The sequence below is a fragment of the Pelophylax lessonae genome (genome assembly GCF_965119305.1).
Source record: "Pelophylax lessonae genome assembly, chromosome: 1".
Classification (NCBI taxonomy): Eukaryota; Metazoa; Chordata; class Amphibia; order Anura; family Ranidae; genus Pelophylax; species Pelophylax lessonae.
The window spans coordinates 1,829,992-1,851,450 of NC_138768.1; the positions used below are offsets into that span (position 1 = coordinate 1,829,992).

Consider the following 21,459-nt stretch of genomic DNA (forward strand, 5'->3'; position numbering starts at 1 on the left):
ATGACCTTCACCATACACCTAAGAAGAAGGGGGACCATGCCTCCTACTACCCATACCAAGGGGGTGTCTCTTCCAGATATGACCTTCACCATACACCTAAGAAGAAGGGGGACCATGCCTCCTACTACCTATACCAAGGGGGTGTCTCTTCCAGATATGACCTTCACCATGCACCCAAGAAGAAGGGGGACCATGCCTCCTACTACCCATACCAAGGGGGTGTCTCTTCCAGATATGACCTTCACCATGCACCTAAGAAGAAGGGGGACCAGGCCTCCTACTACCTATACCAAGGGGGTGTCTCTTCCAGATATGACCTTCACCATGCACCCAAGAAGAAGGGGGACCATGCCTCCTACTACCCATACCAAGGGGGTGTCTCTTCCAGATATGACCTTCACCATGCACCTAAGAAGAAGGGGGACCAGGCCTCCTACTACCTATACCAAGGGGGTGTCTCTTCCAGATATGACCTTCACCATACACCTAAGAAGAAGGGGAACCATGCCTCCTACTACCTATACCAAGGGGGTGTCTCTTCCAGATATGACCTTCACCATACACCTAAGAAGAAGGGGGACCATGCCTCCTACTACCCATACCAAGGGGGTGTCTCTTCCAGATATGACCTTCACCATGCACCCAAGAAGAAGGGGGACCAGGCCTCCTACTACCCATACCAAGGGGGTGTCTCTTCCAGATATGACCTTCACCATACACCTAAGAAGAAGGGGGACCAGGCCTCCTACTACCCATACCAAGGGGGTGTCTCTTCCAGATATGACCTTCACCATACACCCAAGAAGAAGGGGGACCAGGCCTCCTACTACCCATACAAAGGGGGTGTCTCTTCCAGATATGACCTTCACCATGCACCTAAGAAGAAGGGGGACCATGCCTCCTACTACCCATACCAAGGAGGTGCCTGGGGGGGGCAGGACAGTAGGGAAGACTACATACCACTCCACGGGTAGTGAGGCACAGTGGGTAAAAGGATGGCTGGCAGCTATAGACAGAGCTCTCCCATTCTAGGCAATGCATTACCTCTGGAGGAGCCACAAAAATTAAGGGAGAGTGTTGAAGAAACCTCTTTTTAACATATGACCTGTCCTGGTGGGAGGGGTTTTGCTCTGGTGGGAGGTGCCTCTCTCATATGCTGTCCTGAAAGACGACTGCGAAAAAAGAATGAATGGCACAGTCCTAAAGATAGCAGCCGACCCCTGAGGGACGTCATGCATTAGGGGGAGGCTCTGCAGAGGACATGAAGGTCTTGGACCCAGATGAGTTTCATAGCGGAGCTCTAAGGCAGGGGATTGCTGACCTTCTCCCCATCCTGATAAACGTTCTATCAAAGCACATTCTGATCAATGAACTCAGAGCAAAGATGATCTCATAGAGGACTCTGCCTCTTCCTTTCACACAATTTCCCCAATACAGCTGCAGTCAGCCGGCCTCGCTGCCGGGAACGGTTGGCTGGTCTTGATTTTGGGTTGCCATCCTCAGGCTTCTCATCTAATGACTCTATCCAAAGAAGAGCGCCAATTCCTAATCCACAACAACCAATTCGAATCTCATAGTCCTATGAAGTTGCTGCCTTTAACCACTTTACCCCCGGAGGATTTGGCTGCTCAAAGACCAGGGCCTATTTTGTGATTCGGCACTGCGTGACTTTAACTGACAATTGCGCGGTCGTGCGAAGCTGTACCCAAATGAAATTGACGTCCTTTTTTTCCCACAAACAGAGCTTTCTTTTGGTGCTATTTGATCACCTGTGCGATTTTTATTTTTTGCGCTATAAACAAAAAAATAGCGACAATTTTGAAAAAATAACAATATTTTTCACATTTTTTTTTATATGAAATTCCCCCAAAAAAATTTAAAAATCAAAATGTTTTAACATTTTAGGCCAATTTGTTTTCTGCTACATATGTTTGGTAAAAAAAAATCGCAATAAGCGTATTTTGATTGGTTTGCGCAAAAGTTATTGCGTTTACTAACTACGGGAAAGATTTCTGTCATTTTTATTGTTTGTTTTTTTACTAGTAATGGCGGCGATCTGCGATTTTTTTTTTTTGCGGGACTGCGACATTGCGGCGGACAGATCGGACCCTTGACTGACATTTTTGACACTTTTGGGGGGACCAGTGACATTACTGCAGTAATCAGTGCTATACATATGTACTGTTACTGTAATAATGACACTGGCAGGGAAGGGTTAACTTTATTAGTGATCAGTGGGTTAAATGTATCCCTAGGGGCGTGATTCTAACTGTGGGGGGGGCGTGGTTTGTGATGTAACCACAGAGACATACGATCCTACATAGCAGGACCGTATGATCTCTGTAGTTACACCAGGCAGAATGACAGGCGGTTGTGTTTACATCAGCCGCCTGCCTTTCTCCCTCTCCAGCTGGAGATCGCGAGTGACCGGAGGACATCGGAGCCACCAGTCACATGCGCAGGGATGTCAGGGAACGAGCGGGGGCGGGAGCGCACCTCCGGTGGCACGCGCTCGCCCCCTAGAGGCTCTCAGGCTAGCAACGTAGTACCACATCACTTTGCCTGTACGGGGCTGACCGCCGCAGTAAATAGTCGTGCGGCGGTCGGCAAGTGGCTAATTAAAATAAGGTTGAGATCAACTTCCACCCCCCTACCCTCCTCACCCCATATAGATCACCCACTACTGACTTTAGATCAAGGGGTCCTCCGGCTACCGTGGTCTTCACCTCCTTGATATTCACTCGCTCTTCATGGAGCCGCCAGGCTTTGATAAGGAGGTTGTCTGCTAGCCGGTGACAATCTTTACATCTCTTCCAGGTTCTACTGTTTCCTCCAGAGTGGAGATCAAGGGGAACCCAACAATATTATCCACCTTCCCAACAGCACCTCCGGCTTCTCCAAGCCTCTCTCCGGTATTTACAGAGGTGAGTGACGGCCCATGAGGGAGGTAAGGTGAGAAGTCTTACACTGAGGTATAGGAGGCATTGTCTAGTAGGTAGAAGGGTGGTGTGGAGGTACATGGAGGATAGCTGGGGTGTGCAGCCACTGAATGTTCATATAGAGGCAGACATGAGGTTTCCTCTATATATGTAATACTGGGAGCGGAACCATGAGAATTTAGCTGCTTGTCTCTTGTCAGAAATGTGGGACTTTAGTTGAGGATTTCCAAATATTTCCTCTCCTTGGGAAACTTTTGAAAGTGTTTTGACGATTCTGTTTTGGGCCAGTGTTGGTCTACATCAGTCATGTCCAAAGTCCGGCCCGCGGGCCAGTGTTGGTCTACATGAAGGAACTTTGATGCCTAGGGCCATGTGAGTCTGAATTATTGCCAACATATATAACATGGGGGTGGGGGGGGGGGGGGTGCCCCTGAAGGCCATGCATAAGGAATTTTATAACACAGAAAATCTGCCATAACATTTCCAACCATATCATGGATGATTTGTTAGTCTCTCCCGCAAGTAGATGTTATATACAATGCCTTGAAAAAGTATTCACACCCCTTGAAATGTTCCACATTTCCTCATGTTACATCCAAAAATGTAAATGTATTTTATTGGGATTTTCTGTGATAGACGACACAAAGTGGCCATAATTGTGAAGTGGAAGGAAAATGATAAATGATACAAATAAATCTGTGAAAAGTGTGGCTGCATTTGTATTCACCCCCCCTTTACTCTGATACCCCTAACCTAAATCTAGAGAAACCAATTGCCCTCAGAAGTCACCAAATTAGTAAATAGAGACCACCTGTGTGTAATGTAATCTCAGTATAAATACAGCTGTTCTGTGAAGCCCTCTGTCAAGGACCTGCACTTGAACCTGGGACCTCCACTGTGTCTGGCAATGACTCTGCTTACTGAGCCACCTGGAATGCTGGACAGCTCCCTGGACAAATCCTTGAATGATCCTGCCGTGAATATTAATTGCTTTGAACCTTGAACCCTTTGCTCCTCCCATAAACTTCCTGATTGAAGCCATGTTTCTCCACTTCCTGTTTGCCAGAATATTGTGCCTTCACCAGCCAATATCTCGCTTGTCATTCCTGCTGCCGTCTGTATCTTCACTACCATTCGTTATCGACATTTGGCTTGTTCCTAGACTACGCTTCTGCTTGATTCCTACTGTTGGTTACTGGGATCCCTGATCCCAATGATAGTCCCGGACCATCATTAACTTCTTTTGCTCGCTTTGTGTCTGACAGGCCTGGGAGAGTGGTTTCTGGAAATAACACAGACGGAGACAGATGTATAGTGAAACCAAGCTCTCAGTTTATTATAGGCTCGTTGCGGCTTATATAGTAAAGAAAAAGGCATATAATCATAGGTATAGGGCACTTGTTACGTTCTTATTGGTTAAACAGCTTCAGGAGACAAAAGGTCACCTTGGGGAGTAATACCATATAAGACATATCTCGCGTGTGACTAGAATCACCTGACACAGCCTTATCGCGAACTGCAGAAACTTTCCATGGTACGTAGGCACTTTTCATATCTTGTGTAACTAAGGTCACATACACACACAAACACACAGCTTATAAGACATTAATGCATACAAAATGGGGTAGAGACATACAAAATGGAGGACACATAGAATTTGATATCTCCCCATCTCCCACAATCCCCTCTTAAAATCATTAACCCCTTAATTGATTTTCCCTTGTCACCCTGTATATCATTGGAATATATAATTCTTAGGGATATTATCAGGAGTACTAAACCTCCTAGGAATATAGTACCACGATTGGCAGATTAATTTTCTATATCCCTGCTGCTTGAAAGACCAGATCATATATCATCCTTTAAACAATAAGGTTCTTTTTTTCTTTCTGTTTATACCTCTTAATGTACTCAGTATATTCTTTAGGGTTATTAGTCGAGGAGGTCTGGTAGCCTGGGACTTGGTGGGATAGCATAGAGACATTTTTCACCTTTGGTCGGGAAACTCTAGCAATAATACACATTACGAGTTTGAAGCATGCATATAGGAATAATAAAAAAAGCAAAACCATTATAACAGTCATAGCGATATTTTTCAACCATGAGGATATTCCTCCAAATTCAAAATTCCCACTACCAAAAGGACTCCATGTCTTAGCAATATTCCTAGCTTCCTGTTGCAACTTGTCTACTTCTTTCCGGTGCTGTGCAATAATATCATAATAATCGGGTATCTCAACAGATGTATTGTGTATCCATGTGCAACATTCATAATCCTCCGTAACTTCACATAACCCAGTAAGAGCAGCACTCATGCTTTCTATGGCTAGGTCATGGAGCTCAAGTTGTTTCTTAATTGCCCTCACTTCTATATTTAATTTGGTAATGTCCCCTGAGTTCTTATCTAGGATGTCATCGAGAATTTTAGAGTAATTATTCAACCTTTTCATCATGTCTATTCCCCATCCGGTCCATGAGGGGAACCAGGCCCATACCATATCCTTCTCAAGGAATAATTCCCTTTTATTGCGGTGTTTGAGGGGGTACCTAGGATACATACTAGCTTCTAGGAGATGTCCTCCTTCGTTGTCTCCCACTACACCCATGATGGGAACTAGGGATGCGAGGTAACACCACCCTTGGGGTTCAATGGGGATCCAAGGGTGACAAATCTTTCCACAACAAATATAAGTACTGTTTCCCAAAGCCAGGGGACGTTTGTGAAGTAGTGCCATTAATTGATCATCATAACTGGACCAAGCTAAATTTGACAACAACTGTCCTACTGGGGAAGAGGAAGTAGAACTGGAGTTAAGAAAGTTCATTAGAGTGGCGTTTAGGGCTGGTTCTGAGGTGTGCCAGAAGGAGCTGTCCATCGAGGTCATTGAGAAATTAATCTTAGTTTGCCGGCACACTTCAGCTCCCTTGGTGGAGTTTCCCAACCTAAAACACCAGTCTGGGGAATGACTCCTACCAATAATTTGGAAAGTGAGGGTATCATTTGAGAGTGTTCTCGTGACATTGGTGAGGACAACAGGAGGTGTACCATTTAGGAAAGGGGTGAAGTTTAAAGGTATCGCTATTAGGGGGATTCTAGCGGTGCTAGGATGGAGTTTACTACATATCCAACATTTTTCATATCCGGACTTCTGGGCATATGCATATTTAAATTGCAACAATGACATTTTATCTGTAAGACTTTTTGAGCTTTCATCTCTCTTTTGTCTGTTATGTGCATTACTCTGTGTTGGGGTGTTGGAAGCTCTGCAAATGGCCTGTAGCCCTACCAGGTCTTCTGAATGATAAATACAGCTAGTGGTAACCCATACTACAGAGAAGACTGAAAATGATACGAGTCCCATAAGTAGCCAAAGTTTTCCAGAATCTGGTGCTATTAGGAATGTCATTTTTCTACAGGGTCAGGGCCGCCTGCCTCTGAAAAACCCCCTTTTCTTGACTATCCTGTTCGAGGTCAGAGTCGTCCACTCCCGTTAGTACCTCTCTTGCTTCTGGACCTTCCTGTTCAAGGTCAGGGCCGTCCGCCCCCGTTAGTACCTCTCTTGGGTCTGGATCTGGACTTGCTTCTGGGGGTGGAGCCTCCTTTTCCAATTTCACTCGAGTAGCATGGATCCAGGCTTGTTGGTTCTCCACAAGGACAGCGATTCTGGTCACTGCGACTACCTTTGTCTTTTGGTCCAAAACGAAATCCAGCCTTGGTCTTGTGATGCTACTTCATCTCCTTCCTTCAAGTGATGGGTTGATACCTGTGAAAAGAAAAGAAAGGTGCGAGCAACTTTTTCGTTCCGTTCCACTTGATTCTAAGTTTCAATTACTCTTTTCTCAACTTGTCCTTTGATTGTCCTATTTATCCTTTCCACTGTACCTGAATTCTGGGCAATGCAAATAGGAGCACTATTACGGGGTATACACGGTTTCCCCTCTTTGCAAATCAATCCTGTTTCAGGATTCCTTTGCAAAACAGGATAACACCAGTCCTCCAATTCCTCAGCAGTGGCTGAGGCCTGTAGATCTGTGATCAACTGGGCATCATCGGGGAGGATGTGGGTTAGGACAGGCATTTGTTTTAGGGCTCCTAAAGGTAACTGTTGTGCGGCTGCTTTTGCTATTTTGTCTGCTAGTGCGTTGCCCTTGGAGATGTCATCAGTACCTCTGGTATGTGCCCTACAGTGAATGATAGCTAACTCTGAGGGTAACAACATAGCCTGAAGAAGGTTGGTGATGAGCTCTTTCATCATGTCTGCACGGGGTGAAGTGACACTTTCAATAGTTTCTAGGCAGTCATGTGGTTCTTGGCCCATATCATCTGCTGAATCCATCTACTTATTGACTAAAAGGAACTCTTATTTCTTCCCTGCTTTGGGCCTATATGTAAAAACCTATTTCTAGATGTTCATGTTTGGCCTTATGTGTTTGTTTGTGTTGTTCCTAATACAGGTGATGCACCTAGCAACATATGCTTTCACTAATTTAGGCCTGTAAATGCAAAAAAAACTTCAGTAATACTTCATATGTTCTTTCCCACCCCCTGTGTCCTATTCCATCATACTAGGCAATAGACAGTGGGGCGCTAGCTGCGGGGATACAAGATCTCCCCTCTTTTAGAAAAAGGCCACTCTCAACTTTTTCTAAACCATCACCTAATTCCTTAAACCTGTTCTGTAGCATGCGTTTGTAGGTCTAAAAATGTGTGATCTTTTGGCCTGACTTTCAGCTCTACAACCAGGAACCATCTACAAAAACATCCTCTTCTCCCTCTATGGCTGTCTAGATATATTATGTCTATACAATCATGTTGTTGTGTAACACACCCTTTAATCCCAGTACCCATTTAAAACTGGGGCCTACCTAGGGCAAAAGATGTGGCCATCCCTATTACCATCTCACAAGATGCTATGTTTGGAGTCACCTCAGGCATGCCTTAGACCTGGACTGCGACCATCTTTGGACAAAAACTATAGGGCAAAGTCCACCACCATACTCCTGGGCAAGTACACCTGTCATGGTCTTACAATTGTCCCTTGCATTAACACAAAACATTTTTCCATAATTTGGGAGGCCCAGTGCAGACGCTACAACCATAGCATTTTTCAGATACATAAACGCATTCAACATTACTTGTGACATTTCTGGACCTGTGGCTTGTCTCAAAATTTTGTCATAAAATAGGAGCAGTCGGATCCATTGCAATCAATGATCCTGGTTTTGTGGGCGGGCAAGACCCACTGTGGGCTGGCAAGACCCACGTGACTGACTCTCCTTTTCCCCCTCTGTGAGAACAAAACCAAGGTAAACAACACTTTCCTGACACCATTGTCATTATTCCTGTGACACTTTGTGTCCACATACATGTACATTTCTCAATGAACTCACTCGCTCTGACTGGCCTCCACAGAGTGACTACATATGTCATATACATATTGTAGCGGGACTGACTCATGAGCAGGTGTCCATCCCCTCTTGCGTGGTCTGGAGAACTATAGAGCAGACAACTAAAACTGTCTATTTAGCCCTGAGGCACTTCTACACCAGGTCAGTTACCTGGACTGATTAACAAAACAAGAAACAAAGATGGCCGTGTCTCCTCGTCCACTAGGACGGTAAAAAAAACGCATTACTTCAACCAATCACTGTAAAGTGGGTAGCATCGGATGGTATGGCTATCAGTAGAGATGGCACATCAGATACCACTTGCATACTACATACTACAGTCAGATAAAACTAACATTTTTTGGCTCTGTGCCAATCTTACTAAAAAAAAACTTTTTGGCCTTCTGCCAATTTAACAAAAACCTGTCCAGAGGTTCCCCTCCCTCAACAGAGGACTCCCCTAAAATATCACCCAAAAACTGAAATCAGATAAAAAGTTAATCTGATTTGAAACTTTTGGCTCGGTGCCAATAGGGTCCAATGGTCACACTAATTGCGGTAACCCTTTCTGTCCCAAAATAAATTCCATAACTTATAACAGGAATGAAAATATTTAAGTTTGAACCCTTTCTTGGCAAGTAGCCAATTCTCAAAATTTTGCACCAGAGCTCCCTTTTATATTTAGGGACACAAGGGACCCATTTGTAAAATGTAATTTCTCATTATCTATAATTCTATAAAAAATAACCTCAAAATATCTTGCCGACTACGGCGAACTATGTTTTGCCTGATAAAAACTGTATTTGTTCACTATTATTACTCTTCCCAGAGGTTCCTATGCTTTATGCACAAACGTATAAATGGCAAAACTCCAAAAATTCCATAAAAAGATAATTGCATATGTTTGGCAATGCTGGTGGCCGTGAGAAAACCAGGTGCTGCTGTACTGTCTAATGTTTGCCTGACTCCATACATTTTTAAACCTTGATTAAATCTCCAGGACAGTTTCACCTTCTGCTTACAAGCAATTGGACTTTACTCTTAAAAGCCCTAGTTAACTCTTTATTATTCTTATTACTTTTCAGCCTTCTAGTCTTTTCAACTGTTTTATTATTCTACAAGGGGGCATAGGTTAACCATTTTTCATCTCCCCTTATCCCATTGTGGATTACCCGGGAAATATGGGAAAGCTTGTCTATCTTCTAAGCATAATCCTTTAATCATAATACACTTAAAATCTTCAGTATAACTCACATATACAATATACATTAATTCTTAACACTTTAACTTTAGGTAGACAGTTCTTCTACCTTAATTTACTTCCAGGAATATTACTCACCAAATATTCCCGGCCATTTACATAACAAGACAATAAACAAATACCAATATTCTCTCACTCAATAGGACATGTCTCTATGATTTACACATTCACATAATCACTTGTTACCATGGTAACCCTTTATGGTTTCAAAACCCTCCTTCAAGCCACTGATGTATATAAATTAAACCCATATACTTTTGGACTCGGGTGTCCCTTTTAGGACAAAAAGAAAAAAAACCCTTTCCGAGTCTTGACCAATACCTCCCGGGTACAGTGGCTATCAAGAAAGTTTTCCTACCATTATAGACAAACAATACAAATTATCTTATACTTCTATGCGACAGAGAAGGAAAGCTTAAAGATTTTTCAGACACAAAACGAGCAATTTCTCTAACACTTCTTAAGTCTCCCTGAGACTAAAAATATTTCCCTGAAATATTTCAATTATGGGTCTGTTGCGTGTGTTCCCGGAACACACCAACCCCCTTGGTTCACTTTGATATGATTTTAGTCAGTGTCCCGCCCCGGAGCCACACTACAATCGGCTGTATAGAAAAGGATTTTTCTACTTACCGAATGAGCGTGGTTGTCCGCGAGGGATGACTTTCATATCCCGGCATACGAGCCCCCAGCTGTTGGTTACTGGGATCCCTGATCCCAATGATAGTCCCGGACCATCATTAACTTCTTTTGCTCGCTTTGTGTCTGACAGGCCTGGGAGAGTGGTTTCTGGAAATAACACAGACGGAGACAGATGTATAGTGAAACCAAGCTCTCAGTTTATTATAGGCTCGTTGCGGCTTATATAGTAAAGAAAAAGGCATATAATCATAGGTATAGGGCACTTGTTACGTTCTTATTGGTTAAACAGCTTCAGGAGACAAAAGGTCACCTTGGGGAGTAATACCATATAAGACATATCTCGCGTGTGACTAGAATCACCTGACACAGCCTTATCGCGAACTGCAGAAACTTTCCATGGTACGTAGGCACTTTTCATATCTTGTGTAACTAAGGTCACATACACACACAAACACACAGCTTATAAGACATTAATGCATACAAAATGGGGTAGAGACATACAAAATGGAGGACACATAGAATTTGATATCTCCCCATCTCCCACACCTACCTGCAACTACTCCTTGCCGACCTTTGGCTACTCCTAGACTACGCTTCTGCTTGATTCCTACCTGCTATATCTGCTACTGGACCCTGACTTGCTCACCTCCTGGTGAGGCGATCCTGAGGACCCCGACCTGGTGCTAACACGCAGCAAAATCCATCTCCACCATCAGTAGCTCTGGTGAACACCGGTTAGTACTTAGATTCCGCACCTCAGGTGAGCCTGTGTCATCTGCCTGGGTGACCTCCCTGTATTCCTATCCAGCTGGTTTCTGTGTGAGCTTCTATAGCTACTGGTCTTCGAGCCTGACTTCTGATTGTGACACCCTCAGAGGTTTGGTAGAGAATCTTAGTGAACAAACAGCATCATGAAGGCCAAGGAACCCCCAGACATGTCAGGGATAAAGTTGTGGAGAAGTTTAAAGCAGGGTTAGGTTATATAAAAATCTCCCAAGCTTTGACCATCTCATGGAGCGCTGTTCAATCCATCATGGGAAAATGGAAAGAGTATGGAACAACTGCAACCCTACCAAGACATGGCCGTCCACCTAAACTGACCGGCCGGGCCCCTACCAAGACATGGCCGTCCACCTAAACTGACCGGCCGGGCCCCTACCAAGACATGGCCGTCCACCTAAACTGACCGGCCGGGCCCCTACCAAGACATGGCCGTCCACCTAAACTGACCAGGCGGGCCCCTACCAAGACATGGCCGTCCACCTAAACTGACCTGCCAGGCCCCTACCAAGACATGGCCGACCACCTAAACTGACCGGCCAGGCCCCTACCAAGACATGGCCGTCCACCTAAACTGACCGGCCGGACCCCTACCAAGACATGGCCGTCCACCTAAACTGACCGGCCGGACAAGGAGAGCATTCATCAGAGAAGCAGCCAAGAGGCCCATGGGAACTCTGGAGGAGCTGCAGAGATCCACAGCTCAGGTGGGAGAATCTGTCCACAGGACAACTATTAGTCGTGCGCTCCACAAATCTGCCCTTTATGGAAGAGTGAGAAGAAGAAAGCCATTGGTGGAAGAAAGACATAAGAAGTCTGGTTTGCAGTTTGGGAGAAGCCATGTGGGGGACACAGAAAACATGTGGCGGAGGAGCTCTGCTCAGAGGAGACCAAAATTCAACCAAAACGCTATGTGTGGGGGAAAGCTAACACTGCACACCATAAAATGTGTAAAATTTCAAGGGGTGGGCGTGGCCGGGATGTAGACGGCGCCGGACGTGCTTCTTCAGAGTGCCGCATCATCCTGTTTTAATCCGGCTCCATCTGCGGCCACTGGACCCCGTAGAGCGGCGGTTTTGGCCAAATCTACCTCGGGCATCGGCTGGGACTGATGCGGGGGGAAAAACTGCACTTTCGGCACCCACCCCGCGGCCGCAGCGGAAGACCCAGAAGCGTAGCACAGGAGCGGCCGCCGCCATCTTGCCTGCACAAGCTTCTTCCTCCCCTCTATCCTCTCAGGCTGTTAGAGCCCCTCAGAAGTCGGGTGTGATGTCGGTGTCGCCGGGGACCCCCACCCTAGTGCAGATGGGGGCGCCAGGTACTGCGGGAGTGCTGCTGGGAGCGGTGGGTCAGGCTGGAGGGGCCCCTGGAGGTGGGGACATTACAGCTCCTATTTTGGCTGCCATTGATGGGTGCAAGACTGCTCTCATGCTCAGAATTGACAACTTGGCTTCTGAGTGCACCCTCATCCGCCATGATTTGGACAAAATACGGGGACGCCTGGCTGAAACGGAGGGTCGCATTTCCATAGTGGAGGATGTTACGGCCTCTCATTCTGCCCAGATTATTGCTATGCAGGCCCAAGTCAGCGCCATGGCGGATAAGATGGAGGATGCGGAAAACAGACAGCGTCGCAATAATGTCAGGGTGGTTGGCCTGCCAGAGAAGGCTGAGGGCTCTAATCCCACTCAATTTGCTGAACAATTCTTCTGTGATCTATTGCACCTACCTGCCCCTCCCCCTACCTATGTGGTGTAGAGGGCCCACAGGGTGCCCACCGGAGCTCGCCCGCCTGGGGCACCCCCTCACCCGTTTTTGGTCCGGTTTCTGAACTTCAGGGACAGGGACCGTATTCTCACCGAAGCCCGCAAACGGGAGGAGCTACAGTTTGAAAACAGTAAGATCATGTTGTTTACTGATTTTTCGGTGGAGACGCAGAAGAAGCGACGGTCTTACACTGAGGTGCGTAAAGCTTTGCGGGCCAAGGGGCTGAAGTATTGCATGATGTATCCAAGTTGGCTGCGGGTGGATTACAAGGGCTCTGCATTGTCTTTCAACTCAGCGGGGGAGGCTGCGGACTGGCTGGAATCCATTGAATTGTTCCCCTGCAGCGGTTTTTGTTCTATTTTTTTTTTTGCACGTCACTGAACTTTTTGTTTTGCACTTTTGGGAGTTTTTTCTTTTTCCCTTTTTTTTTTTTTTTTTTGAACAATTGGACTGACGGCCTGCTAGTTGGGCAGTCTTTTTTTGTGGACCCGGGTTCTGCCGGCTGTTGTTCTATGACACAGCCATGCCTTTAATTGTAGTTTGGGGTTCAGGGATTAAGCTGGGTACCACTGTTTTGTTTCTTCTGGGTATTACAGCAGGGATGGGTTTTTTTTCTAGGCTCTGGGCTCCATCTGGTGGTCACATTTTCTTACTACAAGCCTCTAATATTTGCTCTTTACATTTAATTTACAATGCATGCTTCTTTTTCCAGGTTATGTGGCTGGAGCGGGGTACTGGGGATGGTCCTCTGCTCCACCCGCTATGTCTATTTCATAGTTGTATTATGGCTTTGTTGGACCTCCTGGTGACTTTGGCTCCTTACCTGCACCTTCCGCTGTTGCTGGCGGGAGACTTTAATGCTATCCTGGATGGCGGACTGGATACCTCTAATCCACAGAGGACGTCGGCCTTGGACTTATTGTCCTGGGCTTCCGCAGCCCAGCTCACTGAGCTGTGGCGTTGGAAAAATCCAGGGGTGCGGGGTTATTCCTGTTGGTCTGGGGTCCACGGGACGGCATCCAGGATAGATTTGGCTTTTGCCAATGATCACTGTCTCTCGCTGGTGCAAGAGGCCACCTATTTGGCTGCAGGGTTGTCTGATCATAATCCGCTCCTGCTGACGTTGCGGATGGCACCCGGGGGTGCGAGGGGTGCCTGGCACCTGTCTCCTGGCTGGTTGCAGCGAGTGGTGCAAATGGTGGAGCCTCATATGCCCGCATACTGGGAGGAGAATGCTTCCTCCACTGCTGGGGTGGTGTTATGGGATGCTTTTAAGACGGTTATGCGGGGTCACTATATTTCTGCAATTAAGGCTTCGCGTAAAGACGCTAATGCTGCTAGGGAGTCTGTTTTATTGGAGGTCCGAAAGCTGGAGGCTGACTACTCGGCTGCTCCGGGGCCTGCTGCTTATGCGGCCCTGGAGGAGGCCCGGAGACGATTGGCTCTGCTGGATACGGATTTTGCCCATGCTAATCTGAGACATAGAGCGGAGTCACTTTTTGAGAAGGGGGACAAGAATGGCAAGCTACTGGCTTTTCTGGTGGCGGATCAGCGGCCTTCGGTGAGTATACCCTGTATTAGATCATGCACCGGGACATTGGTTAGGGACTCCGAGGAGATAGTTTGAGTCTTTGTGGACTACTATACTGACACGTATTCCCCCTTGCCTGTGTACGATCTGGGGGCTCTGGAGAACCTTTTGGCTGCCCTGCCGATACCGGTTTTGGAGCATGATGATAGTGCCTGGTTGGATAATGATATCACTCTGCAGGAGACAGAGAGAGCCATTTCCTCCTTTCCTCCTAATAAATCTCCGGGCCCGGATGGGTTCCCGGTGGAATGGTATCGACAGTTTTCAGATTCCCTGGCTCCTCGACTTCAGGCCTTGTATGCGGCCTGTTTTGACGAGGGGGCCTTGCCGGGCTCTATGCTGGAGGCCTATGTTGTTCTTCTCCCTAAACCAGGTAAGGATCACACCCTCTGCTCCTCATCCCGCCCCATTGCCTTGCTCAATGTTGACCTTAAAATCCTTACGAAGGTCTTGGCTACTAGACTGGCTCGGGTCCTCCCCTCATTGGTGGATATTGATCAAACGGGCTTTATGCCGGGCAGATCCACGGACACTAATTTGTGCCGTCTATTTACTCATCTACAGGTGTCACATGCCTCTATGGGTACCAGAGTGGTGGTGTCGTTGGATATAGCCAAGGCCTTGGGGCGCATGGGGTTTGGTCCTAAGTTCTGTAAGTGGATCTCTCTCTTATACTCTACTCCTCGCATGGCGCTGAAGATTGGGTCATCTCTGTCTCCCTTTTTCGGGGTGGGCCGGGGGACCAGGCAGGGTTGTCCTCTTTCGCCCTTCCTGTTCTCCCTGATGATAGAACCCCTGGCTATGTCTTGCTCTCTATGCGGACTTCATGCTCCTGTTTTTGCGGGACCCCAATAGCTCCCTGCGTGCGGTTTTCACTATTTTGGACACCTTTGCCAACTTTTCAGGCCTCAGGGTTAATTGGGATAAATCTACGATACTACCGTTGGATCCGGGTGCTCTGGCTGCAGCGGATAGTGCGTTGCCGCTGAAATGGGTTACATAATTCACCTATTTGGGGGTCCGGGTGTTGGCTCGGGTGGCGGATTATCTTTCTCTTAATCTGTTGCCTATGCTAGATGTCTTTAAGCGTAGGGCGGAGGTATGGAAGGACTTGCCACTATCGGTTTTGGGGCGCATTAACTTGGTAAAGATGAAGCTCCTTCCTGTTTTTCTGTATTTCCTTGGGAACTCCCCGGTGTGGGTCCCCCGCTCGTTTTTCCGTCGGGTCCATGGCTTGATTGGGTCCTTTGTATGGGGTAGCTCCCCTCCGAGGATTGGCCTGCAGGTGCTCCAGGAGCCCTGGGGTCAGGGGGGACTTGCGTTGCCTGATCTTTTTAAATACTTTTTGGCTGGGCAGGGGGTATTTGCTAGGAGATGGCTTCGTGGGGATGATGGGGACTCTGCCACGGTTCTCGAGGCGGCTGTCTTGGGTTCCTATGAGAGCCTCTGTCTTCTCCTGTATCGCGGTGCAGGGGCTGATTTTCCTTTGACTGGCACGATGCGCTCCACCATCAAGGCATGGGATTGTATGCGGGCACTGATGGAGCCTGGAGCGACTGGGGTGTCCCCTGCCTCTCCGCTATGGCGGAATCCTGGGTTTCCTCACTTTGCCTCGATACCAGATCCTGCCCTTTGGGCATCCAGGGGGATCAAGATGCTGGGGGATATTACTTCCGGTGGAGTTCTTTGTTCCTTTGATGCCCTGAAGGCACGATTTGCCTTGCCGAATCATTACCTGTTCCGTTATCTTCAGCTCCGGCATGCCTTTCAGGCGCAGTTTGGTGCTTCCCGTGTTGAGGTTGAGTCCTCTGCATTGGAAACTGTTCTGCGAGTTGAGGTTCTGCCGAAGGCTCTCTCTGCCCTGTATAAGGAATTGTTTGTCACTACTCCCTTGGCGGTGCGTAAGTGTCGGGCTAGATGGGTGGAGGAAGTTCCGGACTTGGATAGGGATGATTGGGATGATATGTGGCGTGCTCCCTTTTCCTACCTGGTCTCCGCCAGGGACCGCCTGATAGCGAAGCTGGCCGGTATCTTTCCCGAGTCCTCTGCCGAGTGCTGGCGCTGTTCGCACTCCCCGGCGGGTTTTAGTCATATTTTCTGGCACTGTCCAGTGGTTCGAGATTATTGGACTGCTGTGCTAGCCTGCATTACGGCTGTGGTTGCTGTCCCGGTTCCTGATTCTGTTGAGGTGTGTCTTTTAGGCTTAGTTGAGGAACTGGCCCCGGCGAGGGCCATTCGTACGCTTGTTAGCCTGCTCCTCTTTTATGCCCATAAGGCCCTGCTCCTGCACTGGAAGAATCCGTTGGCCCCTATCGTCAGTTTTTGGAAACGTCTGGTGAATAAGGTGACTCCGCTCTATAAGGCAACGTATCTCAGCAGGGGATGTCCTCGTAAATTTGATAAGGTATGGAAGATATGGATTGACTCACCGGCCTCGACCTCGGATGACCAGCCTTAGGGAGCATGTGGCATAGTACCTACTTTGTATTTATGCTGTGGGGGCTGGTGGGGTGGGATGCTGCCTGCGAGTGTCCCCTATCTGCTGCACCGCAAATATCCGTTTTTCCTTGTTCTCCGTTTTCCTAGCTTTTTCTTTGGGGTCACAGACTGCTCTTGCCATGCTTATTGTTTACAGGAGCTGTTTTTCTGATTTATGAGCTTCGTTTGAGCATGTACTGAATTACCCTTAAGGGGTTGTCTTGCCCCTTCGGGGGCTTTGTTCTTTTTTGCTACTTCTGGGGGCCACGGGGCGGAGCCTGGGGTGGGGTTGGGTGAAGTGTTGGTTTTTTTTTTTCTCTTGTTTTGTGGTTGCCCTGCGCAGCATTGTGTTGTGTACTGTGTTGTTTTTCTTGAAAACTTTTAATAAACAGAAATTTCCAAAAAATTTCAAGGGGTGTGAATACTTTTTCAACAAGGCACTGTATACTGCTCACCTACACCTCACATTATTCAGGAACATGGATATGAATGCCATTTCCTGTCTACAACCAGCACTCCCCACCCCTCACCTCCATATCTTTAGAGATTTCTACACCCGGCATCCTCCCGATCCTGACATTGGTCTACACCCAGCATCCTCCCTATCCTCATCCTGACGTTGGTCTACACACAGCTTGCTCCTTACCCTGACCATTGGTCTACACCCAGATTCCTCCCGATCCTGACATTTCCTACACTCAGCATCCTCCCGATCCTGACATTGGTCTACACTCAGCATCCTCCCTATCCTGACATTGGTCTACACTCAGCATCCTCCCTATCCTGACATTGGTCTACACCCAGCATCCTCCCTATCCTGACATTGGTCTACACTCAGCATCCTCCCTATCCTGACATTGGTCTACACTCAGCATCCTCCCTATCCTGACATTTCCTACACTCAGCATCCTCCCTATCCTGACATTGGTCTACACCCAGCATCCTCCCTATCCTGACATTGGTCTACACTCAGCATCCTCCCTATCCTGACATTGGTCTACACCCAGCATCCTCCCTATGCTGACATTGGTCTACACCCAGCATCCTCCCTATCCTGACATTGGTCTACACTCAGCATCCTCCCTATCCTGACATTGGTCTACACCCAGCATCCTCCCTATCCTGACATTGGTCTACACCCAGCATCCTCCCTATCCTGACATTGGTCTACACCCAGCATCCTCCCTATCCTGACATTGGTCTACACCCAGCATCCTCCCTATCCTGACATTGGTCTACACCCAGCATCCTCCCTGTCCTGACATTGGTCTACAATCAGCATCCTCCCTATCCTGACATTGGTCTACACTCAGCATCCTCCCTATCCTGACATTGGTCTACACCCAGCATCCTCCCTATCCTGACATTGGTCTACACTCAGCATCCTCCCTATCCTGACATTGGTCTACACCCAACATCCTCCCTATCCTGACATTGGTCTACACTCAGCATCCTCCCTATCCTGACATTGGTCTACACTCAGCATCCTCCCTATCCTGATATTGGTCTACACTCAGCATCCTCCCTATCCTGACATTGGTCTACACTCAGCATCCTCCCTATCCTGACATTGGTCTACACTCAACATCCTCCCTATCCTGACATTGGTCTACACCCAGCATCCTCCCTATCCTGACATTGGTCTACACTCAGCATCCTCCCTATACTGACATTGGTCTACACTCAGCATCCTCCCTATCCTGACATTGGTCTACACCCAACATCCTCCCTATCCTGACATTGGTCTACACTCAGCATCCTCCCTATACTGACATTGGTCTACACTCAGCATCCTCCCTATACTGACATTGGTCTACACTCAGCATCCTCCCTATCCTTACATTGGTCTACACCCAGCATCCTCCCTATCCTTACATTGGTCTACACTCATCATCCTCCCGATCCTGACATTGGTCTACACTCAGCATCCTCCCTATCCTTACATTGGTCTACACCCAGCATCCTCCCTATCCTTACATTGGTCTACACCCAGCATCCTCCCTATCCTGACATTGGTCTACACCCAGCATCCTCCCTATCCTAGACATTGGTCTACACTCATCATCCTCCCTATCCTAGACATTGGTCTACACTCATCATCCTCCCTATCCTGACATTGGTCTACACCGAGCATCCTCCCTATCCTGACATTGGTCTACACCGAGCATCCTCCCTATCCTGACATTGGTCTACACCCAGCATCCTCCCTATCCTGACATTGGTCTACACCCAACATCCTCCCTATCCTGACATTGGTCTACACTCAGCATCCTCCCTATCCTGACATTGGTGTAGACCCAGTAATATCACAACAGATTAATATCCTATGACGTGTGATCTCTAGAACTTTGATTAACTGCCGCTATCAGTATAAATCTTTGCCTATATGAATTTTTCATGTAATGATAATGATCACACCCAATGCACATTTCCTGGAGCTGGAGGCATAACTTCCACTTCTAGTATTAATGTGTTGGCTTCATGTGATTTTCATGTGTAGCACCCTACAAGGTAGGTGCTAGGTAAAGTGTAGTAGGCCTTGTCTGCTTATCAGCAGGGTCATCATTTTCAGCTAGGTTGTCATGGTTCCCAGGTGTGGCTGTTGAGATTGGGTAATTCTTCCCACTGTGCTCAATGAGGGCTCTCATTGGGCAGTGGAGGAAACCCAGCCAATGGCTTACCCAGGCCTGTATCTACCCCAGAAAGGCAGATTCTGCCGCACAGGATTCTGGGAGTGGGTATAAGTTTGAGGGAAGCGCATGATGCAGCGTCTTTGGAGGGAAGCAGAGTCCCAGGAGGGAGAGTACGGCTGTCTCTCCTTCTGTCAAGAGGAATCGGGTGTCCCAGGCGGCTTGCCTGAGGGGACAGAAGGCTGAGCTGCAGAGAGGATCCGGTGTGCTGAGGACCAGATAAACAAAACAAACCAAAGATGCCGGCAGGGCCGGACTGGCCTACCGGGATACCGGGAAATTTCCCGGTGGGCCGGCGGCCCTGGGGCCGCTTTAAGATGCGGCCGCTTTAAGATATGGCCGCTTTAAGCATTTGACCACGCTGTGATGGCCGCTGCAGCCCAGGCCCTGCCCCCGCTACGCTCCAGTGACGGATCTTTCCTACTTCAGCCGCTATGAGCGGCATGACGTCATATCCAGGCGGCGAGAGTGGCTGTGTGAGTGTGCGGTGGTGGATCATTCATCTGACTGCAAGTAACTCTGCAAGACGGTCACGGGGGGTCACGGCGCCGATCCCTCCCACAGCACACAGATGCCAGCAGCAGCATGATCGCAGGAGTCTGACTGAGACTGAGAGTGCCTGAAGGAGTGGAGGTGGAGCGGAGCAGAGCCTGAGACAGCCAGCTGAGCCAGGCAAGAGTAAATGGGCTGGGGCCTAGGGGACCTGGACCTCTTGCATTTGGGGGGGGGGGGCAGCATATTTTAGGGCCCCTACTAGTACTACAATGCTAACCTACCCCCTCCCCCTAATACAATGCTGACCTGCCCCCCCCTCATACAATGCTTATCTGCCATGCCATCCCCCCCTGGGCCCCCCTCCCCCTAATACAATGCTGATCCCCCCTCCCCTAATACAATGCTGTACCCCTCCTCCTAGTCCTAATACAATGCTAACCCCCCTCCCCCTAATAAAATGATGACCTCCCCCTAATACAATGCTGATCCCCCCCCCCAAACTTAGGGGGAGGGAGGGGAAACGGCATTGTATTAGGGGGAGGTCATCATTTTATTAGGGGGAGGGGGGTTAGCATTGTATTAGGAGGAGGGGAACAGCATTGTATTAGGGGGAATCAGCATTGTATTAGGGCCCCTAATAATTCTGACCTCTCCTGTACCATGTCCACACAGCTTCTGACATCTCCTGTACCATGTCCGCACAGCCTCTGACATCTCCTGTACCATGTCCGCACAGCCCCTGACATCTCCTGTACCATGTCCGCACAGCCTCTGACATCTCCTGTACCATGTCCGCACAGCCCCTGACATCTCCTGTACCATGTCTGCACAGCCCCTGACATCTCCTGTACCATGTCCGCACAGCCCCTGACATCTCCTGTACCATGTCTGCACAGCCCCTGACATCTCCTGTACCATGTCCACAGAGCTCCTGACATCTCCTGTACCATGTCCGCACAGCCCCTGACATCTCCTGTACCATGTCCGCACAGCCTCTGACATCTCCTGTACCATGTCCGTACAGCCTCTGACATCTCCTGTACTATGTCCACACAGCTCCTGACATCTCCTGTACCATGTCCGCACAGCCCCTGACATCTCCTGTACCATGCCCACACAGCTTCTGACATCTCCTGTACCATGTCCACACAGCTTCTGACATCTCCTGTACCATGTCCGCACAGCCTCTGACATGTCCTGTACCATGTTCGCACAGCCCCTGACATCTCCTGTACCATGTCTGCACAGCCCCTGACATCTCCTGTACCATGTCCGCACAGCCCCTGACATCTCCTGTACCATGTCCGCACAGCCTCTGACATCTCATGTACCATGTACACACAGCCCCTGACATCTCCTGTACCATGTCCGCACAGCCCCTGACATCTCCTGTACCATGTCTGCACAGCCCCTGACATCTCCTGTACC

General features: G+C 48.3%; 1 protein-coding gene across 1 annotated transcript in view; it reads left to right on the forward strand.

Moving 5' to 3' along the window:
* The window catches only part of LOC309550226 (uncharacterized protein), a gene marked incomplete at its 5' end in the record, with an annotated part of 129,937 nt that overhangs the window by 99,882 nt on the left and 8,596 nt on the right, over window positions 1-21,459 (forward strand). The window contains one exon of the mRNA XM_082250637.1: window positions 2,818-2,924. Coding sequence (XP_082106763.1) covers window positions 2,818-2,924 — 107 coding nt within the window. The remainder of the gene's footprint in view (window positions 1-2,817; window positions 2,925-21,459) is intronic.